The 27,604-nt window shown below is 43.2% G+C and overlaps 4 protein-coding genes across 6 annotated transcripts in view; all 4 read left to right on the top strand.

Moving 5' to 3' along the window:
- Nucleotides 1-1,503: 1,503 nt before the first annotated feature.
- Nucleotides 1,504-4,151, top strand: LOC139614897 (trace amine-associated receptor 13c-like). Its single transcript, XM_071472569.1, has one exon. The coding sequence runs from the start codon at nt 2,845-2,847 to the stop codon at nt 3,562-3,564; it is 720 nt and encodes a 239-aa protein (XP_071328670.1). The 5' UTR covers nt 1,504-2,844; the 3' UTR covers nt 3,565-4,151.
- Nucleotides 4,152-5,352: 1,201 nt separating this feature from the next.
- On the top strand, nt 5,353-7,537 carry LOC139615012 (trace amine-associated receptor 13c-like). The gene is made up of 2 exons (XM_071472759.1): nt 5,353-5,516; nt 6,122-7,537. The coding sequence occupies exons 1-2, from the start codon at nt 5,353-5,355 to the stop codon at nt 6,936-6,938; spliced, it is 981 nt and encodes a 326-aa protein (XP_071328860.1). The 3' UTR covers nt 6,939-7,537.
- A 5,624-nt stretch (nt 7,538-13,161) lies between these two features.
- On the top strand, nt 13,162-14,750 carry LOC139615013 (trace amine-associated receptor 13c-like). Its single transcript, XM_071472760.1, has 2 exons — nt 13,162-13,325; nt 13,931-14,750. The coding sequence occupies exons 1-2, from the start codon at nt 13,162-13,164 to the stop codon at nt 14,748-14,750; spliced, it is 984 nt and encodes a 327-aa protein (XP_071328861.1).
- Nucleotides 14,751-17,282: 2,532 nt separating this feature from the next.
- ccdc141 (coiled-coil domain containing 141) overlaps nt 17,283-27,604 on the top strand; it is a 33,724-nt gene continuing 23,402 nt past the window's right edge. The window contains exons 1-9 of one of the 3 annotated variants that reach the window (XM_071472700.1): nt 17,283-17,777; nt 18,721-19,102; nt 21,996-22,118; nt 22,461-22,700; nt 23,666-23,759; nt 23,943-24,076; nt 24,281-24,448; nt 25,361-26,863; nt 27,252-27,325. In XM_071472700.1, the coding sequence (XP_071328801.1) occupies nt 18,917-19,102; nt 21,996-22,118; nt 22,461-22,700; nt 23,666-23,759; nt 23,943-24,076; nt 24,281-24,448; nt 25,361-26,863; nt 27,252-27,325 (2,522 nt within the window). In that variant the 5' untranslated portion in view covers nt 17,283-17,777; nt 18,721-18,916. The remainder of the gene's footprint in view (nt 17,778-18,720; nt 19,103-21,995; nt 22,119-22,460; nt 22,701-23,665; nt 23,760-23,942; nt 24,077-24,280; nt 24,449-25,360; nt 26,864-27,251; nt 27,326-27,604) is intronic. The other 2 variants (XM_071472701.1, XM_071472702.1) reach the window with 2 other exon arrangements.

Here is a 27,604-nt window from a genome sequence, read left to right on the forward strand (position 1 = left end):
CACACGACCTCCTCTTTAAGCCGAGCCTTGTACAGGCCTGCAGCTTTTCCATCTCTGAAATCAGAGAAGTGATTGCCATCAACAGGTTGTGATCATTTTACTTTGGTGAACCTTTGTGGTCACTGCCTCCAGCTGAGCTCATAGGACCTGTTGTAACCGTCCCTCACAATCATCAGCCCTCCCTTGACCTCTTGAATGCCAGCAGGGGTAATCGCTTCATTGGGGGTCATCAGGTGGGCATCCTCCTTCATGGGTGTTTCATTGACAAGGGCTCAATGGTGACATGTAGTGCCCCCCTCCACTTCTAGCCCTCCTGTAGGCCACCTTACAGCCCAGATCAAGTCCTCTCTCCTCAGCCAAAGCCAGTTGCTGCTGCTACACTCTGTGTCCTCCACTTGCTGTAGGTCCTGCCCTCAAACTCCCATCTCTTTCAGGGGCCCGGTGGTTGATTTGGCCACAAACCCTCTTCCTTTTCCATTCGTAGGCTTCACTCACTGTAGCCTCACAAGGCGCAGTTAGCTCAGTTAGCTCCATGATGCATAGGGACCTCTCTGTGGTAGAACTCAAGACTGGGTCTGGTCTCAGATTTGTTGTCATGGTGGAAGGATCAGCCTCTGGTCACAGTGTTGAAGACCTGATCTATGTGTCTAAATCTTCTATTTACATTCAACTCTCAGCATCAAAGGTTCCATATTTTACACTTTTCCAATGTTTTAAGTTTTGATATCCATTAGAAGATATTCACAGCCTCTCTTCTGATAACCTGCTGCCCCTCCAACTCACTCTCCTCGGCTGCTAGACCCTCTGGATGGACCGGTACAGTGTCAGTGTGCGTCGAGGCCAGGGGAGCATGCATGGCTGCAGAATCCGACACCATCAGGGGCATCAGGGAGGTGGGCGATCGGGCAGCTGGGACAGCAAGAGTGGAATATGGTGAGTGGATTACCAGGAGAAGGAGCAGTCTATCCTCCTGTCATGGCCTGATGGTGTGGAGGTTTGAGGTTTGGGATTGATTGGGACTGCAGACAAGAGACTAGTGGCAACGTTATGGTGAGTGCGCAGAAGGAATTCATCAACAGGTGGCAGTGCATAGGGAAATATGCTTTGTACGGTCAGCAGCTACAGAGACAAAGTCGTGAAGCAGCTTATTCTTTCCTCACACCTCAGACTCAACTGGTTTTCAGTAAATGAGCAGTAGAAAAAGAAAAAAATTCATAACACTAGTAACTGTCCCCAATAGAGATCAAATAAAAACAGAGCAGATTTCAGGTAAACACATGGAGAAATCAAATACAGCAAGGTTGAAAATGAGAGCAGTGACTATTTCGTTGTGACATCACAAAGTTCCAGAAGTCCTGACGGCTGGTTTTAAGGCTCAGTTTCTGAATACAGGCTGTGTGCATTTCTCTGTGTAAAGTAGCAGTTTATGTTGTTTCTATTATCCATGACCGTTCACTGTTATTATTGTAACCATGACAACAAAGATCATCTCATGTTGAGGAAGTACATATTTTAACCCAAATCACCATCTTTTCCTAAACCTAATCAAGACTTGACTGTTATTATAGTAACCATGGCAACCGAGGCCAGGTACACCAGGTGTCATAGGGCCCCACTCCTCTCCAATAGGTCATATCAGAGGGTTGAAAAAAAATGACCTGTATGATTGTTCAGGTTGGAGAACGCTTTGTACAAAGAAGTCTGAGACTCTTTAACAGTTAAACTCTTTTTGACAGTTTTATTAAAGTCGGTCTCAGTCTGCATGGTGGACAAACACAGAGAGAAAAAGATGAGTTTACAGATTTAACTGATTTGATGTGGATGTCGTCGCAGACGTTGAAGGGGGGTGGGCTGATCCATGAGGGGATCAAACTTTGGCGAATGAAGAGTTAGATTCACAGAACAAAGGAGGAGGGAGAGGAGATAAAGGAGCCGTCAGACGGAGCTTTGCTCAGTCAGCTCTCAGAGCAGCTCCTCTCATGATGGAAGAAGCTGAACTCTGTTTCCCACAGCTCCTCAACACCTCCTGCAGGAGGCCACAGCCTCCTCACTCTGAGGCCCTGTTCGTCTACATCCTGCTGTTCTTCATCTCTCTGCTCACTGCCACTCTCAACCTGCTGCTCATCATCTCCATCTCCCACTTTAGGTACAGACACACTTCTCAGCAGCTTCACTGTTGTACTGAGATTCACTGGAAGAAGAAGAAGAGCTGATGTTCAGATTTAAATTCACAGCTTGTGTTCAGTTTCTATAGAAAACACATTTCTCCTCACATCAGTTTTACAGGTTCACAGGCTGATATGAAACCGCAGGATTATAAAAACTGATCTATTGTTGAAGATGTCAAAATAAAATGTCATTGATCCAGTTACACAAAGACGAAGAGAAAAAATATGTGAGAGCAGATTCAAACATTTAACATTTCAGTTACATATGAATTGTGTTCCTGTTTTTTCAGCACCTGTCTTGTAACTTCAGGGTCCCTCACAGTGTGGGAACTTTGAGTTTCACAGTTTTCTACTTTGCATCTGTGCTTAGATGTTCTCAAAGTACTTTGTGTTTTCTTTTGTGTAAGCTCATGACTTTTATTTTGACAACAAATCTTTTCCACAAGCTGCAGATTTCAGTTTCCCTGCAGATTTTTCTCAGCTGATATAAAACCACAGGGTGTGAAGAGCCTCTCTTTTATTCTCATACATTGTGGTTTAAATTATTCTCATTTTCATCACCTTGTTGATATCCTATGTTTTCAGGCAGCTCCACACCCCCACCAACCTCCTCCTCCTCTCTCTGGCGGTCTCGGACTTCTTCGTGGGCCTCCTGGTCATCCCGGTTGAGATCCTCATGATGGGGACCTGCTGGGTCCTGGGTGATGTTATGTGTGCTCTGTACTTTCTCCTGCCATACACCCTCATCTCTGCCTCTGTGGGAAGCATGGTCCTCATATCAGTCGACCGCTACGTGGCGATCTGTGACCCCCTGCGTTACCCCACCAGGGTCACAGTGAGGGTGGTGACCGCTGCTGTGTGTCTGTGTTGGCTCTGCTCTGTTTTCTACAGTATCTTCATCATGTATCATCACCTGAACCGACCCGGCAGGTATAACCCCTGCCATGGGGAGTGTGTGGTCAACGTGGCGGGAGACGTGGACCTCGCTGTCGCCTTTGTCATCCCCATCGCAGTCATCACAGGTCTGTACATCAGAGTGTTCGTGGTGGCAGTGACTCAGGCTCGTGCGGTGCGCGCTCACGCTGCAGCCGTCACAGCCGGGTACTCGGTGACCCTGACGGTGAGGAGGTCGGAGCTGAAGGCGGCCCGGACCCTAGGTGTTCTGGTAGCCGTGTTTCTGATCTGCTACTCTCCATACTACTGTCTGTCAATGTCAGGAAGCAGCATCCTGGTCGGTTCCTCCACTGAGGCCTTCATGAGCTTCCTGATGTACTTTAACTCCTGTCTGAACCCGCTCCTCTACGCCCTGTTCTACCCCTGGTTCAGAAAAGCTGTGAGACTCATTGTGTCTCTCCGGATCCTGCAGCCCGGATCCTGTGAGGCCAACATCCTGTAGAGAAACTGATGATCAGACCTTCTCTCTGTTCTTTAATTAAACTTAACGTTACATGATGTGTTTACTTGCAGGTGAAAGGCCACGGAACTGTTCATGTGTGAGCAGACGAGCCACAGTTTGATGCAGCTGAATCAGATGTTTAAGAGTTAGTAGCCTTGTATCTGGCCACACGATGGCGTGGTTGGTAACATGTTTCAATACATTGACAGGGTGTGTATGTATCAAATGATTTGAGATGTTGATTGATGCACTCTCCAATAAATCCTAATTCAAAAACAGTTTCATAAATGAGCTGCACATGTGAAAATATGAACCCTGTGTGACAGTCAGATTCATGACAAAAAAATCAGATAGAAGAAGAAAAGAAAAAGTTTGACACCGTTCATTGATGCAGTGGGACTCATGTTTGATGTTGCCTGAGCTCAGCAGGCGTTTTCAGAATCACATCTGTAACATCCTGCTCTCTGTATGAACACTGTACTCAGATCAGTGGAACCAGTGTGTTTCTGTACAGCAAAGACGTTTTGTAGGAATGAACTTGAAAATTGTTTACTGGTCACATGCAGAGATACAGAGTTCAACATGTGAGGAGGCCTCAGTTACTGTGAGAGCAGAGATCAAACCAATTAAACTAAATGAAACAAAATAAATAAACATAAAAACTACATTTAGACAAATCCATATATGACTATATATATATATATATATGATATGAATGTATGCAAATCATAGACATATAAATGTGTTCAGACGAGCAGTGTTACAGAGATGTTCATTTCTGTGGGAGTCTGAGGTAAAGTGTTGAGGCTCCTGATGGTCATGTGACTGTAGAGGCGTCAGTCTGACCTCAACAGTCTGTTGTTGTGGTGTGAACTGTCACTGTGACTGGATCATGTTTTCAGTGAACGTAACAAGGAGATGTTCATTTATCTGACACAGACATGTTGATCCTGAACGTCTCAGTAAAATGATTGTTTTCAACCATAATGTCCGATCTCACAGAACAACCTCCACCTGCAGTGACTCTAGAGTTATTAACCTGGTTCATGGTTCTGTTCAGACTCTCACAGCTCCTGGTTCAGGTCTGGGAAAGATCCTGGTCTGGTTTAATACAGAAACAGATTACAACCTGTTTATTTAAACTTAACCTAAACCACCATCTTTCACTGACCTGAACCAAAGAGCTGCTGTTGTCTGAACCACAGACGGGACTCTGGATGTGAACCTGGTCTGTGGGGTCACAGTCCAGGTCTTTGTATGTTTTCGAACCAGCTCCCGAGACTCTGCTGCTGTTGATAAATGTATCCTCATTGTTTCTGAACATGATCCAGACAGAAGTGAAGTTTCCTACAGAACGTCTTTGTTGTTGTAGTTCAGCTGCTGTGACGGGACCATCAAGCTGACAGAGACCTGTCAGTGTTTGCCACGTACCTGAGGTACTGTGGGCAGGTGTACTGAGCAGACCTGGAGCTGGTTTAAAGGCAAAAGGGGGGTCACAGCAAATACTGATCTGATTCAGGATTTTTGTCTTAACTGCTCTTTGCATGAGGTTCACTTAGAAATAAAAACTGTTCATGGTTTATTTTTCAAAACATTTTACTTTACTGTTGGAGCCTAACACTGTAGACACAAGTGATGAATAATAATGAATGATAATGAATGGTAATAATAACCATCATCATTAGCTAACCGCTGCTGCTCAGTGGTCACTGTGGGTTTGTGAGAGGAGATAAAGGAGCCGTCAGACGGAGCTGTGCTCAGTCAGCTCTCAGAGCAGCTCCTCTCATGATGGAAGAAGCTGAACTCTGTTTCCCACAGCTCCTCAACACCTCCTGCAGGAGGCCACAGCCTCCTCACTCTGAGGCCCTGTTCGTCTACATCCTGCTGTTCTTCATCTCTCTGCTCACTGCCACTCTCAACCTGCTGCTCATCATCTCCATCTCCCACTTTAGGTACAGACACACTTCTCAGCAGCTTCACTGTTGTACTGAGATTCACTGGAAGAAGAAGAAGAGCTGATGTTCAGATTTAAATTCACAGCTTGTGTTCAGTTTCTATAGAAAACACATTTCTCCTCACATCAGTTTTACAGGTTCACAGGCTGATATGAAACCGCAGGATTATAAAAACTGATCTATTGTTGAAGATGTCAAAATAAAATGTCATTGATCCAGTTACACAAAGACGAAGAGAAAAAATATGTGAGAGCAGATTCAAACATTTAACATTTCAGTTACATATGAATTGTGTTCCTGTTTTTTCAGCACCTGTCTTGTAACTTCAGGGTCCCTCACAGTGTGGGAACTTTGAGTTTCACAGTTTTCTACTTTGCATCTGTGCTTAGATGTTCTCAAAGTACTTTGTGTTTTCTTTTGTGTAAGCTCATGACTTTTATTTTGACAACAAATCTTTTCCACAAGCTGCAGATTTCAGTTTCCCTGCAGATTTTTCTCAGCTGATGTAAAACCACAGTGTATGAAGAGCCTCTCTTTTATTCTCATACATTGTCACCTACATTGTCACAGGATATCACCTTGTTGATATCCTGTGTTTTCAGGCAGCTCCACACCCCCACCAACCTCCTCCTCCTCTCTCTGGCGGGCTCGGACTTCTTCGTGGGCCTCCTGGTCATCCCGGTTGAGACCCTCATGACGGGGACCTGCTGGGTCCTGGGTGATGTTATGTGTGCTCTGTACTTTCTCCTGCCATACACCCTCATCTCTGCCTCTGTGGGAAGCATGGTCCTCATATCAGTCGACCGCTACGTGGCGATCTGTGACCCCATGCGTTACCCCACCAGGGTCACAGTGAGGGTGGTGACCGCTGCTGTGTGTCTGTGTTGGCTCTGCTCTGTTTTCTACAGCGTCTTCATCATGTATGATCACCTGAACCGACCCGGCAGGTATAACCCCTGCCATGGGGAGTGTGTGGTCAACGTGGCGGGAGACGTGGACCTCGCTGTCGCCTTCGTCATCCCCATCGCAGTCATCACAGGTCTGTACATCAGAGTGTTCGTGGTGGCAGTGACTCAGGCTCGTGCGGTGCGCGCTCACGCTGCAGCCGTCACAGCCGGGTACTCGGTGACCCTGACGGTGAGGAGGTCGGAGCTGAAGGCGGCCCGGACCCTAGGTGTTCTGGTAGCCGTGTTTCTGATCTGCTACTCTCCATACTACTGTCTACTACTATCTCTGTCAGGCCGCAACATCCTGGTCGGTTCCTCCACTGAGGCCTTCATGAGCTGCCTGATGTACTTTAACTCCTGTCTGAACCCGCTCCTCTACGCCCTGTTCTACCCCTGGTTCAGAAAAGCTGTGAGACTCATTGTGTCTCTCCGGATCCTGCAGCCCGGATCCTGTGAGGCCAACATCCTGTAGAGAAACTGATGATCAGACCTTCTCTCTGTTCTTTAATTAAACTTAACGTTACATGATGTGTTTACTTGCAGGTGAAAGGCCACGGAACTGTTCATGTGTGAGCAGACGAGCCACAGTTTGATGCAGCTGAATCAGATGTTTAAGAGTTAGTAGCCTTGTATCTGGCCACACGATGGCGTGGTTGGTAACATGTTTCAATACATTGACAGGGTGTGTATGTATCAAATGATTTGAGATGTTGATTGATGCACTCTCCAATAAATCCTAATTCAAAAACAGTTTCATAAATGAGCTGCACATGTGAAAATATGGACCCTGTGTGACAGTCAGATTCATGACAAAAAAATCAGATAGAAGAAGAAAAGAAAAAGTTTGACACCGTTCATTGATGCAGTGGGACTCATGTTTGATGTTGCCTGAGCTCAGCAGGCGTTTTCAGAATCACATCTGTAACATCCTGCTCTCTGTATGAACACTGTACTCAGATCAGTGGAACCAGTGTGTTTCTGTACAGCAAAGACATTTTGTAGGAATGAACTTGAAAATTGTTTACTGGTCACATGCAGAGATACAGAGTTCAACATGTGAGTAGGCCTCAGTTACTGTGAGAGCAGAGATCAAACCAATTAAACTAAATGAAACAAAATAAATAAACGTAAAAACTACATTTAGACAAATCCATATATAAATCTATATATATATGTAACCCACACTGGACTCTGCGTTGCGTTTTGGTGGTGGTGCCTTCAGGAAGTCTGGGTTTCACTGCTTGCTGTGTGTTCAAAACCTTGCGGGGCAAGGGAGAGATAACTATATCTTTGAACCAAGCAACAACTAGCATCTACAAAAATAATAAAAGCTATGCTCCGTGCCGTTTACACAGACTTCAATTGATACTCGTTTACCACATGCTAGTTTTCGTTTATGGCGCGCTAGCGGCCATGACCAATACTTTGCCAAACCCATCAAACAATTAAAATACATGTCATAAATAATCAAAACATACAGCAAACTGTTACTGGAAACATAAATAAACACAAAGCATCAAAACGTGACCGTAATGACCCTTGATCGGCATGCAATTTGGCAGGAAAGCCAAACCTGCAGAAGTAGTTTCACCATAGCCCCTTGGCCAGTGTGCTGGCTTTTTGATCTTTTGTGGGATAAGCCTGTGCATAGCGAGAGAAGTGGGTCTGGACCTGCATTATTCTCCCACCCCCTTTTCTTCTTTCTGGGGTCACCGCTGTTGAGGCAGCAAAGTGGAGCAGCTAAGGCGGAGTAGTCCTGCACATACCACCTGTAGTACCCAGCAAATCCCAATAAAAACTGCAGTACTTTTCTTCGGTTAGTAGGCCTCACCCAGTCCTTGACCCAGCTGATTTTCTCCGGGTCCGTTCTAATTCCTCCAGCAGACACCAAGTGACCCAAGTACTGCACCTCTTCCCTCACCAGCCAGCACTTGGAGGGCTTTAACTTCAAGCCATGCATCCAAAGCCGATCAAACACCAGCTGCTCCTCAAAAGTTTTAGAGAAAATAATGAGGTCATCTAGGTAAATCAGCAGATGAGTGAAGTTGAGGTCACCAAAGCAGCAGGTCATGAGTCCTGCTCTGCCACTTCCACCTGCCAGTAGCCAGAAGTGAGGTCGAGGCTAGAGAAGTACTTTGCCTGCCCCAGAGCCTCCAGCGCCTCCTTTATTCTTGGTAGGGGAAATGCATCTCTTGTACCGCAGGAGTTAAGCTTCCTGTAGTCAATGCACAACCTTAGAGACCCATATTTCATAGTGACGATCACTACTGGTGAGGCATATGGACTCTTACTTGGCCTAATGACTCCTGCAGCCTCCATCTCTCCCAACAGCCTTCTGACATCCTGCCACTGGGAGGGGGAGATCTTACAATATGGGAGTCGAAAAGGCTTGGGGTCAATCAGGGGGATTTCATGCTGCACAGTTTTTGTGTGGCCATAGTCTGTGGGATGCTGTGAGAACACATCTGCATTTCTCTCAATGAGCTCTTTCAGAAGCGAACGCTGATGCTCGTCCTCTACTGCTGCCCCACTAATATCCACACCGCCGCCCGCCACCACCTGATCAAAACTCAGACATGTCTCACTGCTCCCCCCAGAGTCACCGTCTCCCTGGTGTTGCTCAGGAAACTCCACAACATCATCCACCAGGAAAGCATTTGCCAGGTGTGCATGTGGCCTGATTGTAATGGCACGCTGGGACAGGTTCATTACTCTGACTGGGGCACAACCTCTCTTCACATTGGCCAGGACTTTGACAACCAAGAGATTTTGAGGGAGTTGCAGTGAGGGATGACTCTCAATCGGGGCAATGTAAGTCTTTCTTTGTGGGCCTGCTTTAACCTTACACATCAAGTCCATCTCTTTTCCCCCAGGAATGCGAATCTTACAGCCAGTGTACACAGCAAGGCCGACAATGTCGTCCATTTTGCTCTGCTTGGTGTCACCAACCTCCTGTAGAGCTGTATACCACTCTGGATGACTTTCTTTGACTCAGTGGAGAAACTGCTGGCCATGGACTGCCTCGAGGGGGCTTCTGGCGGCACGAATGACGTTGGTCCCTACAAGCAGAGGGACTGAGGAGCGATATTTAGAATCTGGAACAACAAAAGCTGGTAAAGTCTTATACTCTTTGCCCATACCTTCTATGGGTACCTTAGAGGACTGCAGCTTTAGGTTTTGGAGGGTGGGCCGGTCACGCCAGTATCTGTTAGTAATACTGGTTACTTGTGAGCCTGAGTCTATAAGACCCCTGCACTTCAGCCCATTAACTTCCACCTCCCCCTTGTTCCTGGGGCCCACTAAGGGGGGACCCTCTCCTCCATCACTTGTCTCTTTTTCTTGCAGTCGGAGGCCTTGTTGCTCACCCATAGTTGCTGAGCCCAGGCTGTGTTAGGGTTTGGAAAAACAGCTCTACATAGCCGGGCTATATGTGCTTGCTTTCCACACCGATAGCATGTGACACCTGCACTGGGAGTGGCATTGGCTGGGGTCTCGGTGGTGTGATTGTGTGTGGAGCGCTGACTCTCGCTTCAAGGTGACACAACTTGGCCATGTGTTCTTGTTAGTTAAGGGCTAACTTTCTGACCATCCCTGTCAGCTCAGATAACTCTGATACTTGCTATGTTCTCTCTGCCTTCACATTTGCACTGCACTCAGATGCGACGTGCGTCTGTGCAAATGTTTTCTTTGGCCTGTGAGGTGACTGGAACTTTTTATTCTCTCTTGCTAGGTTCCGCAGCTCAACTTGCAGCTCTCTGAAGCTTAGGAGCCTGGGCTTCATGGGTGCAACTCTTGCATACACCTCCTCATCATTAAGTCCCCTTAAAAACTGCCGGGTGAGATTACTGTCACGATCAGGAAAGGGCCTGCCCCCTCTTTGACTTTCTTGTACAGCTCACAATGTAGACTCCAGTGAAATAGCATAAGGGCAGGCAGAAGGGTAGGAAGCATGGGTTTCACTGCTTTCCGTGTGCTCACTGTGCTGGGGCTTGCCATTGCCATCTCACTTAAAGGGTGATATTGGGTCCTTTCTGGGTCACTGTAGTGGCTTATTGCAGGACCATGCAGGGGTTGAATACTAGTGGCTGCTGTAGAGGGTGCATCTAGTCTTAGTGGGGAGTCTTTGTGTATGTGTTACTCTTACATCTTAAATCTATAACAAGATCCAGTAAACAGGTACAGCACAATCATCAAACATCAATCAGAATTCACATCAAACTTGTCTCAATAACATTAAATCAGCAGTTCAGTCAGTTTTTTTTTTTGTTTTTTTTTTTTCCTTTTTTCACCAGAAACATAAAAAAATAAGACACTTCACTTAAATGTCCCACTTTCCCCTTATAAGGATACGCTGTAGGCACTGCGGCAGGAAGCCAAATATAGCCAATAAGAACCGGCCTCTCCAAGCAGCCGACACAATGTCCACATAGCTGACATTGGGTCCAAAGTTCACTCACTGATGGTGATGTAGATCCGTGTCCAGCGTTAGTAGGGCAATGCCAGTCTCAGTCTTTGGTCTCAGGATATCACAATCCGAGTCACGGCACCAAAAGATGTAACCCACACGACTCTGTGCATCCGCTGCCCGTCCTTCTACTCCTCCCCAGGACTCTGGGTTGTGTTTTGATGAAATATTTGTGGAGGAGTGTCGTGTGGAGAGAAAGGAGGCACCAGACGCCGGGTTTGGGATTGTGACCGAGGCCTTAGCTGAGCATTTATTCCAAACAGTCTGCATGGGCTCTCTAACACCGTGGCTGCTGACTCCAGAACCTTGCAGGGCAACGAAAGTAAACTGTTCAATAACTTTATCTTTGAACCAAGCAACAACTAGCATCTACAAAAATAATAAAAGCTATGCTCTGGGCCATTTACACAGACTTCAACTGATACTCATTTACCACATACTAGTTTTCGTTTATGGCGCACTAGTGGCCATGACCAACACTTTGCCGAACCCATCAAACAATTAAAATACATGTCATAAATGATCAAAACATACAGCAAACTGTTACTGGAGACATAAATAAACACAAAGCATCAAAACATGAAGGTAGTGGGTGGTTTTTTAACACATTTAGATGGGAAAATACGGGAAACAGTTAACAAAGCTTACCTTGTGGGGCAAGGAAAGTAAACTTTGAGCAAGTATGGCGCCCACACGGACTTGACTGTAACACTACGGTGTCCAGGAAGGACATTTTGCTAAACTCCTATCACCTAGACACTGCAACAGCTTGTGTCACAATTAGGTCACTGCCTTACATATATGTTACGGGTCCCGTGGACGGGAACCACGGTGACAAATATGTTTCCTGTAAAAGCAGGTGAAGAGCGGAGTAATGAAGACACAATGCTTCTCTGTTTCCTCCAGAGTGAGTCTGAGGGAGGTGGGGGGCTCCCTCCCTTACTGTACCCCCGAACACCTGAAGCGACCACAAACATTCCGCCCCACCACTTTCAAAATAAAATGACCCCCTTAATATGGTTCATTACTTTTCAATGAAAATGAATATATACATTCATAAAAATCGTCCCATAAACACATATTATTTACATCAAAGAACATTAATGTAGTCATTCTCTTTTAGGGGTGCCACATATATATATATATGTATGATATGAATGTATGCAAATCATAGACATATAAATGTGTTCAGACGAGCAGTGTTACAGAGATGTTCATTTCTGTGGGAGTCTGAGGTAAAGTGTTGAGGCTCCTGATGGTCATGTGACTGTAGAGGCGTCAGTCTGACCTCAACAGTCTGTTGTTGTGGTGTGAACTGTCACTGTGACTGGATCATGTTTTCAGTGAACGTAACAAGGAGATGTTCATTTATCTGACACAGACATGTTGATCCTGAACGTCTCAGTAAAATGATTGTTTTCAACCATAATGTCCGATCTCACAGAACAACCTCCACCTGCAGTGACTCTAGAGTTATTAACCTGGTTCATGGTTCTGTTCAGACTCTCACAGCTCCTGGTTCAGGTCTGGGAAAGATCCTGGTCTGGTTTAATACAGAAACAGATTACAACCTGTTTATTTAAACTTAACCTAAACCACCATCTTTCACTGACCTGAACCAAAGAGCTGCTGTTGTCTGAACCACAGACGGGACTCTGGATGTGAACCTGGTCTGTGGGGTCACAGTCCAGGTCTTTGTATGTTTTCGAACCAGCTCCCGAGACTCTGCTGCTGTTGATAAATGTATCCTCATTGTTTCTGAACATGATCCAGACAGAAGTGAAGTTTCCTACAGAACGTCTTTGTTGTTGTAGTTCAGCTGCTGTGACGGGACCATCAAGCTGACAGAGACCTGTCAGTGTTTGCCACGTACCTGAGGTACTGTGGGCAGGTGTACTGAGCAGACCTGGAGCTGGTTTAAAGGCAAAAGGGGGGTCACAGCAAATACTGATCTGATTCAGGATTTTTGTCTTAACTGCTCTTTGCATGAGGTTCACTTAGAAATAAAAACTGTTCATGGTTTATTTTTCAAAACATTTTACTTTACTGTTGGAGCCTAACACTGTAGACACAAGTGATGAATAATAATGAATGATAATGAATGGTAATAATAACCATCATCATTAGCTAACCGCTGCTGCTCAGTGGTCACTGTGGGTTTGTGAGAGGAGATAAAGGAGCCGTCAGACGGAGCTGTGCTCAGTCAGCTCTCAGAGCAGCTCCTCTCATGATGGAAGAAGCTGAACTCTGTTTCCCACAGCTCCTCAACACCTCCTGCAGGAGGCCACAGCCTCCTCACTCTGAGGCCCTGTTCGTCTACATCCTGCTGTTCTTCATCTCTCTGCTCACTGCCACTCTCAACCTGCTGCTCATCATCTCCATCTCCCACTTTAGGTACAGACACACTTCTCAGCAGCTTCACTGTTGTACTGAGATTCACTGGAAGAAGAAGAAGAGCTGATGTTCAGATTTAAATTCACAGCTTGTGTTCAGTTTCTATAGAAAACACATTTCTCCTCACATCAGTTTTACAGGTTCACAGGCTGATATGAAACCGCAGGATTATAAAAACTGATCTATTGTTGAAGATGTCAAAATAAAATGTCATTGATCCAGTTACACAAAGACGAAGAGAAAAAATATGTGAGAGCAGATTCAAACATTTAACATTTCAGTTACATATGAATTGTGTTCCTGTTTTTTCAGCACCTGTCTTGTAACTTCAGGGTCCCTCACAGTGTGGGAACTTTGAGTTTCACAGTTTTCTACTTTGCATCTGTGCTTAGATGTTCTCAAAGTACTTTGTGTTTTCTTTTGTGTAAGCTCATGACTTTTATTTTGACAACAAATCTTTTCCACAAGCTGCAGATTTCAGTTTCCCTGCAGATTTTTCTCAGCTGATGTAAAACCACAGTGTATGAAGAGCCTCTCTTTTATTCTCATACATTGTCACCTACATTGTCACAGGATATCACCTTGTTGATATCCTGTGTTTTCAGGCAGCTCCACACCCCCACCAACCTCCTCCTCCTCTCTCTGGCGGGCTCGGACTTCTTCGTGGGCCTCCTGGTCATCCCGGTTGAGATCCTCATGATGGGGACCTGCTGGGTCCTGGGTGATGTTATGTGTGCTCTGTACTTTCTCCTGCCATGCACCCTCATCTCTGCCTCTGTGGGAAGCATGGTCCTCATATCAGTCGACCGCTACGTGGCGATCTGTGACCCCCTGCGTTACCCCACCAGGGTCACAGTGAGGGTGGTGACCGCTGCTGTGTGTCTGTGTTGGCTCTGCTCTGTTTTCTACAGCGTCTTCATCATGTATGATCACCTGAACCGACCCGGCAGGTATAACCCCTGCCACGGGGAGTGTGTGGTCAACATGGCGGGAGACGTGGACCTCGCTGTCGCCTTCGTCATCCCCATCGCAGTCATCACAGGTCTGTACATCAGAGTGTTCGTGGTGGCAGTGACTCAGGCTCGTGCGGTGCGCGCTCACGCTGCAGCCGTCACAGCCGGGTACTCGGTGACCCTGACGGTGAGGAGGTCGGAGCTGAAGGCGGCCCGGACCCTAGGTGTTCTGGTAGCCGTGTTTCTGATCTGCTACTCTCCATACTACTGTCTGTCAATGTCAGGAAGCAGCATCCTGATCGGTTCCTCCACTGAGGCCTTCATGAGCTTCCTGATGTACTTTAACTCCTGTCTGAACCCGCTCCTCTACGCCCTGTTCTACCCCTGGTTCAGAAAAGCTGTGAGACTCATTGTGTCTCTCCGGATCCTGCAGCCCGGATCCTGTGAGGCCAACATCCTGTCGAGACACTGACAGAGGTGGACAAAGTACACAACTCCATTACTTGAGTGGAAGCAAAGATACTCCAGGTCAAATATTACTTAAAAAAAATGAAAGTTGTTCTGTCAAATTTTTACTTGAGTTAAATACTTCAAAAGTACATTTTTATTTCAGCACAAGGTTCTATTTTTCCACATTAACTGAACCTAAAGAGTCTGAAACAACCTACTAAATGACTGACTGACTGTAGAATAAAAAGCCTGTAGAATATGCTACAAAACCAACAGACATGTCTATAAAAACACAACTGAATCAACAAAAGGATAACCAGTTACTGCAAGCTGCCTTATTAAACATGTATTGTGAGTGTTGAAAATAACCCTCAAGTTTAATAATCTTAATCATATTGTGATGTGTAGTAATCAAGGTTAGGGTTAGGGTTATTTCAATTCAATTCAATTCAACAGGCTTTACTGGCATGACATTTGAATGTGCTGCCAAAGCACACTTACAATTGTTCAGTGTATATATTTATATATACACATACATACATCCATACATACTCATTAATAATATAATAAAATAAAATGTAATTATATATGTAATGAAGTAAAGAAAAGGAAAAAGGAAACAAAAAAGCAATGAATTATATATACATACACATACGCATTAATACACATATACATAAAGATATAAATGTATGCATGCGTTTATCAGATAATAGAGATGAGGACACTTAGTGGTGATCACATTTGTTTTCTACATTTCTATATCTAGCTGTCTTCTGTTGTGACAGGAAGTGACATGTTTAGCAGCCAACACTGCACATTCTTTCTTTTCTCCCAGAATGATCCGTTGTTTCTCCCTGTCTGTTAAATTTCTTATTTTTTCAAATTCTGGGAAAAATTCCTCTCTCATATTTTTATATTTTTTAAACTGTGTCAGGAAATGTTGTTCTGTCTCCACAGCTCCCTCATCACAGAGACAGCACAGCCTGTCCTCTCTGTGTTAGCAGCTCTGCCTGTGTCTGCTCTTATCTATTGCCAGACTGTGCTCACTCAGTCTGTTTCTCAGGTCAGTCACTGTGGTCAGCTTGTCTGCCACAGTGAACTCTCTGTTTAGGGCCAAAAATGCTTCTAATTTGTGTTGAGGGCATAATATATTTCATTTAAATTGTTTGACCTTGAAGATGGTCTCATAGCCGGACACCTACTACCATTTTAGGCTACATAATGTTTTTATAACATAATTTCAAATATGAAACAGCCATTCTTCTAATAATCACTTCCTGTCCTGATCCACCAGTTATAAACTGTTCTTGATGTGTTCTTCATTTTCACAGCACCTCAGTCTAACTAATCCAGACTAGGGCAGGTAAAATTTGAAATTAAAAAAAATATTTATTTAATATTAGAAACTTTCTCAATATATGTTGAACAGTTTTGAATTAGTAACACTAAAACAGGTGCAGGAACAGCTGGAGAGTGCAACAAGAACAGATGTCACTGATATTCACACTCCACGCTGCTTTTAGTCATTTCCTATCTGCTTAGTTATCGTGGATCAATAAATGTCTTAAATCCAGCCTATGTATGTCTCCCTCTTTGTAATGGCCTCACAATTCTCTGCAGGTACATGTCAGCTAGATATTGACATTTTCTAAACGTGTCCCATCACTGTTGTCAGGTGTCTGGAAAACAGTGTTTTATTTTTAAAGCTCCATCCAGTCTAAAGGTAGATGTCCATGTGTTTGTGATTATACAGCAGGTCTAGGTTCTATATTAATACTGTGAAAGTATCAAAGCCTCAGTCCACAGAGAAATGCACACAGCCTGTATTCAGAAACTGAGCCTTAAAACCAGCCGTCAGGACTTCTGCAACTTTGTGAAGAGAGGCTCAGATCCTCTCTTCTGATTGGCTGACCTGTTGTTACTAGAGCTCCAGAGAGAAGCCTGAGAGAGGAGATGTAAAACTACACTGAGATGGTTTTTGTTTTTTAAAACACAAATATATCTTCTTCCGGATATCAACACTTCAAATAAAACACTGGAAAAATGTAAAATATGGGAAGTTTAATCGATTATCAAAGTAGTTAATTTTGTTTTAATAAACTAATTGATTTCTGTATTTTTTAGAGGTTATGTTACCTCAGTAACAGTCAGTGGTCACCTGTCATACCCAAGTTCTCTGAGTTTGCTCCTCTCTCCTCAGATGGTGGGAGTGACCAACTGCTCGTTTACTTATCATATTGTTTTATGAGTCACTGAAAACCAGCTCTTATTGTGTCAGTGTGTGGACTGTAAACTTGTTTACTCACAGTTGAGGGATGAGATCCACTTCCTGGAGGTGGAGCACAGACCCTCGACATTATGGCTGAGTTTTACCAATCTACAGTAACAGACTGCAGTCTGTTACCTGGGGTTGGCCTGGCCCTGTGTCACTCAAAAAAAACAAAACAACAGACAGCCAATCAGAAGGGAGGCTCTGGGTGAGGCTCGGAGCCTCTCTGCTGAACCACCCAGACACACACACATCTATCCCTTTGTTTTTTATCACATTTGTGGCAGCAGGACAGTGTGTGTGACTGAGTCTGAATAAGCTACAGTGTGTGTTCATGGGGATGAATGAACATGTCACCCAGCTCAACAGTGACTCGTTGATGCGTTTGAATAGTTTTATTAGTTTTAATAGTTTGTGGAAGCAGTGGAGCTCAGAGGAGTTAGATACATCAGACACACACACACAATACTAAACAAGAGGTTTAGATCAAATACAGAATATCACTTATGATAGTGTCATCTTTATTTAATTTGTGTAGTTGTGGTTACTGTGTAATTAAGGGTTTGATTTTCATGTCTTCATTTGGTTCCTCTTCATGTGCTGATATAATTAAACAGTGTATCAGTCAGAGAGAGAGAGAGAGAGTTTGTCTATGGAGGGCTGGTGTCTCTCTGTCACTCAGCTGTGTGATATTTTTACCTCCTCTGTCAGCTGTATTTCCTCTCACACTCTTCAGAGGCTCCACAGTCGCAGCAGCAGAAGGAGGGAACCGTGGCTCAGGTACGTCTCTGATCTTCACGGTGCGTTCTCTGACTCAGCTGTATGAACATGTAATAACTGGTTTATAACAGACTGTAACTAAGCTGTGGTCAGTGTTTATCAATGTGTTTGTTAACAGCTCGGTGATGGTGAGGAGGCGGCCATATAAATAGATGATGAACGACAACATAGTAAAACACATAGTAAAGCTGGAATAATGTTAAATATGTAGAATAAATACATAAATACAAACATTAATACACATGTTTCTATACCTGATTATATTCACATTACAGTTTGTTATAAACCAATTCTGTTAATATGCTAAAGTGAAGCCTGCAGAAAGAAAATATTCATATATTAAAACATGATTAATGAAAATAAATGAATATTAAACAAAGTAAACTGGTTTTAATATTGTTTATGGTGTGTTTTCTGCTTAACTATAATTTCAGTTTTCTGCATTAGACACACACATAAAACTACTAAATGTTAATCTCAGTGTTGTTTGGCTTTATTTAGTTATTTGACAGAAAATTTTAGTTGATTATTAATAATTTTTTTAATGTTTTTTTATTTTGATTTCCATTATTTCTCATCTCATCTACTCTGACTTTCAATTTGCTTCTTTTCTTGAATATTCATCACTGTTTTCATTCTCATTATGAATGTCGACCATTTAAACCATTTTATTGAAGTGTAACGTTACAGAAAAGTATAATTGATTTACAAACAATGACCTTTAGTAAAGTTTTAGATTTTTCAGGTTGTAAATATGATCACTTACCTTCTGACAAAAATGATCCATGATTATTAACCGTTAATAAACAGTTTAGTTCTATTTAAAGTGCCTTAATAAAGGCTGGTTCCTGTGTGTGTGATGTCTGATACCTGCAGCTTCAGGGTAGATTAAAATGTGAAGATGATTCTGTGATGACAATGTTTTGTCTGTGTTCTGCTGCAGATTCAGTGTTTAAAGAAGAGGAAACTTACAGCTGGAGGACGGATCCACACCAACACACATGTCCACCGATGCCGGATCATACAATGAATACAAAAGAAATAAGAGGAGGATAATGTGGGAAACTGGAGGAAGAGGACTGGAGCTTTGAGTAGGAGACAAAGACAGACATTTTTCTTTTCTCAGCAACAACAGGATCATGGTTCAGTCTTTACTGATGATGCCCGGAGAGACTGAAGAGACAGGGACATGTGGAGGACAGGAGGTGGGAAAGATGATGGGAGGAGGAGGAGGAGGGAACATGAAGCTTCCTCGGTCTTTCACCACCCTCAGCACTATCGCCATCCAGGCCGGCCAATCACAGATCGTCGTCTCTGTCCTCAGGGTACGTCACCCATTGAATTTCATTATTCAATGACCGAGAAAACTCACTATTCCTGTGTGAAAACAAAGGGGATGCCTCTTAAAAGACTAACATCAAAATGGTAAAGACTCATAAAACCACCACAGCCACACAAAAGACTATTAAAATGAAATGATAAACTCTGTATTGATATGAAAACGTATCTCTAGTCCTGCAGCCCAGAGTCTGGTGAAATACATTCATATTATAATTGGGTTAAATTATGCATGAACTCATATGTATTCATTAAAAGCATATGTTACAATCATATTAGAATCAGATTAAAATCATATTAACATTATATTTAAAATCATACTAAAATCATATGTGGTTACTTTTACTGTGTCTTCGTGATCATTAAATGAAAAATAAGCAAATAAGCCGTATGACATACTCTTCACAACTAATGCTCCATTGTCTCACTGCTCGTGACTGAGCACCAGTGTTATCAGATGACATTTTATATGGTTATGACATGACAAACTAGCACTGGAAAGGAAAGGGTGCGCTATCAGCTAGCTAACATCAGTTAGCTCAACTGTAGCTTAACTAACTAATAGTTAGCTACACTGTAACTTCAGGGTAAAGTTAGAAACTAGCTAAACTGTGACTTAAAGCTAACTTTAGCCTTAATCCCTAAATACTTGACACAATTTAATTCAGAAATGTAACTGAGGACGTGACAGTAAAGATGTTCTGGTAATATGAATGTTTGAGAGACTTATAACAAAAGTTAGATCATGTTCACATTTGAGTCTACATACTGGATGTAAAATATTTTGCCAACAGGCTGTTAAACAGAAATTATTTTTTAGAATAAGCCAGCTGTTTGAGATCAAATCACAAGAGGAGGTTTGAAAATAAATGTTCAAGAGATTTCATATTAATCTGTCTATAAATGTCATTGTGTCTGTCTATCCTGATTTTCTTGACATTTATATTTTGAACAGGCACTGCACTATGACTAGTTCAAAACCCAACTCAAACATTAATGTAGAGGAGGAGTATATCTTGTTTCTACTTAATATCTAATTTTGAACCTTAAGGTTCTTGTCAGCTGTTAAAAATAGATTCTCTCCTTTCAACACCTTCAGCTGATGAGTGTTAGAGATCTTTAGTGTTTTAGCTGAGTGAGCTGTCATGAGCTTTGACCTTAAATCGCTTTTAAATAGTTAGCAACCTATTAGCTAGATATTGGACAGTTACCTGTGATGTAACAGAACTATTAGTTTCATTGTAGTGAACTGCTAATCAGCATTAGCCTGATTTTCAGACTGTTAGCTTTCCGTGACAACGTTAGTTTTGACTTTAGCTTCAGTTTCAGAGAGCTGACTGTTAGCTTAGAGTTTATTGTGGTTTAGTTTTATTAATACTTATTTAGCTCGTAGCCTGTTAGCTTTGATTCTTCGTCTGGAGGCAGTCAGTCACTGTTCTGTCCATGTGCTGTTTCCTCTTATAGCACAGACTATTTACTGATGCTGCTGTAAAGAGAAGCAGTTTGTGTGTGTGTGTGTGTGTGTGTGTGTGTGTGTGTGTGTGTGTGGGTGTGTGTGTGTAACAGCGAATGCCTGTCACTGTTTTGAAGGTGAGTGTATTTAAACGTGTTCATATGTGTATATGTATGTGGGATCATAGATTTGGGAACTGTTGACAGTGTTTTTAAAGTGTTTGAATGTGTGTGTATCTTGGCACACGTCACATTGTGTCCTTTTTAGTTGACATTCCAGAGATACTGTATCATCCTGAGGAATGCTGCAACACACACTCACACACACACACTCACACACACACACACACACACTCACACACTCACACACACACTCACACACACACACACACACACACACACACACACACACACACACACACTCACACACACACACACACACACACACACACTCACACACACACACACACACACACACACACACACACACACACACGTGTGTGTGCAGAGATACATGCCGCTCATGTTGACCTCCAGCATTCACCATGTCTCTGTGTGGGGAACAAAAACAAACCCGAACAAAATGAGACAAAACTAACATTTTAACTGACTCTAACCAGGTTGATGAGATTGATTATTATTAGTCGATGATCTATTGATGTTATTTGATAAAGTTGCTGTTACCTCATACAGTATGTATCTATTTAACAAATCATTATAGAAGCTGTAAACGGCTTTGTCATAATGCTTTCAGTTAGCTGGATGTTTGATGAAGATGAGGATGAGAATGTGTGAAAAGCTCCGAAGCCCAGAGGCTGAGTTTATATCATGTACGAACAGGTTCTGTTTAACAGTGAACACCTGAAGTGTGTCCACTTGTGTCAGACCAGGATCAAAGTGATGCACAGTGAAAGCGATGTGTTGTGTGTCTGTGTCAGCCTTCATCAAACTGGTGACGTGTCCAGGTGAAACCACCTGTCGTCCTGAGACAGGCTCCAGTGTTCCTGCTCAGAATGAACAATGTCTCAAGCATCAAATAAAACATGACCCATACTTAAACTAATCATTTTTTCTTTCGTTTTGACATAATTTAACAGTCGAACAGACTTTTCTTGTTATAACAAGAAGTTTGATTTAGAAAGATATCTGTTGTTACATGTTGTTGTAACAGAGAAACAAGAAAAGGTCATAACAAAATTATCCTGTTATGACATGAATTTTTATTATCATAGCAAGTAAATGAATAAAATATTATTTTGTCATGTTTTTGGCCTGGATTTGCTGTAAATTGTGAAACTGTGTGAGACTGTGTGCACTCAGCTCTTGTCTCATCATTCGCTAAATTCAGAAAGCCATTTGTCAATGCTGCAGGTCAGTATTGACAAGTGACTGTTGTCGACTCATGTGTTTGTGTGTTTGTGCGTTCAGAGTGGGTCTCTGGTCCACCTCCAGCTGGTCCAGGTCCATCCTGGCCTCTGTGAGATTGGATCGAACCAGGAAGAAAACCAGAGACTGATCCAGGAGCAGCAGCAGCTGATGGACAAACTCAAGGTACAGACATGAAAATACACACGATCAAATACAAGCAGCAGCTGATCTGATCTCTGATCAGTTCAGCCACTGGGGGGGTGTGAGTGAGTTTGAGCCACGAAGACAATAAAACTTAAAATACAACTTATTCATGTGTTTGTGATTATTTATAGTCGTTAGCTTGCTGCTAAACTCTACACTTATTCTAATGAATGTTGGCTAACTGCCATTTGTTAGCTAGATGACAATCAAATATGTTAGCTTAGCATGAGCTTCAAATTAGCAGAGTTTTGGAGTGTCAAATAGTTTAATATAATGTATGTGATTTGTGGTGTTATCCTCCATCTTTTTTTGTCACCCCAGCAACACGAGAGCGAAGTGCTGGCAGCGGTGGAAAATGGCCGACAGACAGAACAGAGGAGGAAAAGGAGGGATGAAGGGATGATGGAGCAGAAGAGGAACAAGAAAAAGGAGGAAGAGGAGGAAGTGTACAAGGCCATGGGGGTGTCTCTGAGCGAGGGATGGTCGCTGCTCCTCCGCCTGCTCGAGAGACGACAAGAAGTCCTGATGCTGGCCTCAGACTTTTACAGCCGAGCTCTGGAGGTAGGAAGTGTCGACAGCTCTGCCATTTTTAATTCACCTCTATAAAAATGACATCTCCACAGCAGGTTTGTCAGAACAGCGGCAGCTCATAACTGTTTATTAAAGCTGAAATATGAAGAGTTACTGTCTCCTGTCGGACTGAATGGAGACTGTGTTGTTCTAACTAAAGCTCAGTGTAATGTGACACTCACATGGAGACATGTTGATCTATTGTCAGTCTGTAGAGACCTCTGACCCCTGACCTCCTTCCTGTCTGTCCTCTGTGATTTGAAGGACAGTTGTCTCAGCTCTGACATTCCTCAGGCAGTGCAGTCTATTTGCTGGTTCAATGGCGTGTCTCAGTAAAGCCGCGTTCATTGAGTAGTTGCCATTTTATTAGCAACATGTGCTGCCTGACCACGGTCACCTGCTGCAGCCTCCATCTAAAACCGTGCAACAATGAGCTCCCTGCTTCTATTTTAATGCTCAAATACCATAACATGGACCAAGATACAACTCTACTGACACAGAGGGTGGGGGTGGGGTTCTGTGGAGAGCCTGCAGGTGGTAGTTTATATCAGCTGTGGATAATTAATGTTAATTAATGAGAAGCTTCAGTTTGTTGGGTAATGAGCTCTCTCTTAGCTACTGACTGGACTTTACCAAAGATTGTTTGTTAGTAAATACATATCACTCTGCAGCTCACTAATCGCAGCAACACACACCGCAGATCAATATGTGGCACTCATTGAGCTCAGAGTTGTGGATCAGAAGCTCCAGGATCTGGATCAAATAGTTTGTGAAGAATCAGATTGTTCCAGCTGTTATTTCACTGTGTCACAACAATCAATATCAAATCCTTAATACATCAGATCTGCTGCTGCTCAACACAGTATCAGGTTGTAGATACAGGTTGTCAACATTGATTAGACTAGCTTTGGTAATACCTACATTGATCCTGTCTCTGTCTGTCTGTCTGTCTGTAGTTTGCTGACAGTATTGACAGGGTTGAGGGTCTCCAGATCAGACCAGACGACAGGCTGACTGAAGTGCAGATCAAATATGACTCCATGAGGAGAGGTAAAAGTGTTCAGACTCAATTTAACTGTTTTAAACTGATGAAGTATAGTTGTAGGGCTGCAGTAAGTTTGAATTGGTTTATTGGAGGTGGAGGGTTCTGGTTGACAGAGTAATTTTATTTTATGAATCAGTTCAACACTTTTTAGAATATAAAGTCACTGTTTCTTTGTGTTTTCATTGCAGATCTTCTGGGAAAATCCCTACAGGTTTTAACCAGCAGCAACATTCTGCTGCAGAACCTCAGAAAGCTGCAGAGGACCGAGGCCCTCCAGAGGAGAGGGGGAGTACTGCAGGATGAGGAGGATGAGGAGGGGGAGGTGACAGTGTCAAAGTTTTACATTGGAAATTGAAGCAGTTTTCAAAATTTACATTTTTGTTTATGTATGTTATCTCACTGCTTTTTATGTATGAAGGGAAACCTTGAATCTCAGTGAGGCTCTTTAACTGGTTAAACAGTGAAGAATCTAATTTTTCATGAAGTCCAGTGGTTTAACGTCTCATGTTGCTGCTTCTCTCCCCAGAGTTACCAGGGCAGCAGGGGGGTGGCATTGAGGCTGGAGGAGCTGGTGGAGACACTGCAGGATCGAAGGAGGAGGGTGGACAAGGATATCAGGCTGCAGCTCCAACAGGCGGAGAATGGCATCATGGTCCACAAGAAACACCAAGAGCCCAGAACAGCCGGCTCTGATGTAAGAGACTGATATAGCAGTGAGCAGGTTCACTGTGACAGCTGCAGGTGGCTCCCAGGGGCCCAACATTTTGACTAGTTTTTTATCTTTATTTTAGTATTTTGTGTCAACAAGACAGAGTTATTTATGAGGATTGGATTATTGGAAACTATAGATAAAATTATAGATTGAAATGTTTGTCTGGCAGTTAGTCTGAGGCTCAGTCCAGGAGGTTAGGGTAAGAAATACAAATACACAGGTTACAGCCACAAATTCACCGAGACCCAAGTGTCAAACTTTTCCACCAGCACCAGAATTGTAGCCCTGACTAAACACAACTGGGTCATTATGGGTAAAACACTGTGTATTAACATGTTATAGATATTAGGTCTCAGGATGGATGGATGATAGCTAAAAGAAGGATGGATAGATGCATGGATGGAGAGATGGATAAATGACCAGTGAATGGATGGATGGATGATTGATGGATGACTGATGGATGGATGGATGGATGGATGGATGGATGATAGATGGATGGATGATGATAGCTAGAGGATGGATGGATGGATGGATGGATGAATGGATGGATGATAGCTAGAAGATGGATGATGGATGAATGACTGATGGATGCCTGCTGAATGAATAGATGGATGGATGGATGGATGGATGGATGGATGGATGGATGGATAATATTAGAGCACAGTAACTCACAGCAGTGAGAGTCCTCAGTCTGTTCTGGTCTCAGGTTTTAAATCTAAATCCTCTTCAGTTTCAGTCTCTGACGACTGGATTTAAAAATATTCTGCTGACTGAAACTGAACAAGGAGACCAAACAAAGATCCTAAAATCCAGTTCATGAACCCTTTGAACCTGAAGAGGGGTTCCCCAAAACCATTAGAACTCAAAACTCTCTCCACTCTCCCTTCACCACAGGACTGGACTCTCACAGTTTACAAAATCCTGGCCGAGAACCTGCTGTCTGAATCCCCATCAGCAGAGAGCACAGGCCTGCAGTTAGATTCCACAACAGGAGAAACCAGAGACCTTCAGTCTGGAACCAGAGCAGAGGAGACCACAAACTTTGAGTCAGAATCCAGATCAGATCTAGATCCTGAATCCATGTCAGATCTGAAGCCAGGATCCAAATTAGATGTGAAGCCTGGGTTGAGATCAGAGAAAACCAGACACCTTCAGCCTGGATCCAGAGAAGATGTGAGGCCTGGATCTAGATCAGAGACCAGAATCTTTGAGTCAGAATCAGAATCAGATCTAAAGCCTGATTCCAGATTGGATCTGAAGCCTGGAATCAAATTAGATATGAAGTCTGGATTTAGATTACAACAAACCACAGATGTGGAGCCTGGTCTCATGCCAGAAGACGCCAGAAATTCAAAATCACAAAGCAGATCAGACCTGCAACATGAATCAAAATCAGATGTTCAATCTGGATCCAGGTCAGATCTGCAGGCTGGACTCAGATTAGAGCCAAAGCCTGGATCCATTTCAGTTCTGTTGCTTGGATGTAGGTCAAGAGAAACCAGAGATCTTCAGCCTGAATCCACATCTGATTCGAAGTCTGAACCTAAATTAGACACCAGAAACCTCCAGCCAGGATCCAGATCAGATGCAAAGCCTGAATCCAAATCCAATCTGAAGTCTAGATCTAGATCAGAGGAAAACAGAGACCTGAAGTCTGAATCTAAATCAGCTGTCCAGTCTGGATCCAGGTCAGACATGCAGCCTGGTTTCAGATTAGAGTCAAAGCATGGATCTAGACTAGAGGAAATCAGGAATCTGCAGTCTGGATTCAGATTAAACTTGAAGGCTGGATCCACATCAGACCTGAAGTCCGATTCCAAATCAGAAGAAACCAGAGATCTGCAACCTGGATCCACATCTGATGCAAAGTCTGAGTTCAAATCAGAGACCAGAAACCTCCAGTCAGGATCCAGATTAGATATAAAACCTGAATCCAGATCAGACCTTAAGTCTAAATCTAAATCAGAGGAAAACAAAGACCTGCAACCTGGATCCAGATCAGAGAAGACTGTGGAGATCCAGTTGGGATCCAGATCAGATGTGGAGAAGTGTGAATCCAGGTTAGATCTGAAGCCTGGATCCAATTCAGAAAAGACCATAAACCTGCAGCCTGGATCCAGATCAGATGCAAAGCCTGAATCCAAATCCAATCTGAAGTCTAGATCTAGGTCAGAGGAAAACAGAGACCTGCAGTCTGAATCTAAATCAGCTGTTCAGTCTGGATCCAGGTCAGACATGCAGCCTAAATCTAAATCAGAGGAAAACAAAGACCTGCAGCCTGGATCCAGATCAGAGGACACCATAGACCTTCAGTGTGGTACCATATCAGTTCTGAAGCCTGGATCCAAATCAGAGGATACTAGAAACCTGCTGCCTGCCTCTCCTTTTCCAGATAATGTGAGACTCAAACAGCTGCAAAGAGGGGCTTCAGCACATACACACAACTTCAAACAACTCCACACATTGTTTAATTCAGTTTAAGATACGACACAGACTCCACTATTCTGATGTAAACTACTTAACATCTGTTCAGATTTGTGATAAATACCAAACTGTGAGTGTCAAGGTCAGCAACAACTGATTCATTTATGAACCAAGCAGCTCAATAAATGTTTGCAGAACAGTAATTAGTTCATTCGTCACATTTAGTTTTTCTTTTTGATGAAAAATATAATTTTTTTTTTGTCATAGTCATTATTTTTATTCAGTTTTAGTTTTTTTATGCCATGAAATATTTTCTGTCATTTGTGTTGATGAAACTAACGTCGTGTGGTTTCTCTCTCAGCCTGAAGACGTCAGTTTGTCTGAACTGAGCAGGAAACAGGAAGAGACCGGAAAGCACCGTCCTGCGACTGCCAGGTGGGAAAATGTTCAGATACTGCTACGATCTCCATGTTCTCACCTCACCAACAAAACTATAATTTTCTTTTTTCAAACAATGACTGACTCTGATCCTGAATCCATTACCAGATTTAGTTTCAGTAAGACTCCAGATTAGTTTTAAATTCACCTTATCTACTCACAGCATCCAAACAGGTGAACATCAAGGTCATATTTTTTTGGCTGATTTACAGTTGTCCCGTAACATGTGATCTAGATCAGAGGCTTTTATTCACAGATGAGCCACAACACTGTGAC

The sequence above is a fragment of the Trachinotus anak genome, unplaced genomic scaffold (genome assembly GCF_046630095.1).
Source record: "Trachinotus anak isolate AG129_WGS33_773 ecotype Australia unplaced genomic scaffold, CSIRO_AGI_Tana_v1 ptg000039l, whole genome shotgun sequence".
NCBI classification, from domain to species: domain Eukaryota; kingdom Metazoa; phylum Chordata; class Actinopteri; order Carangiformes; family Carangidae; genus Trachinotus; species Trachinotus anak.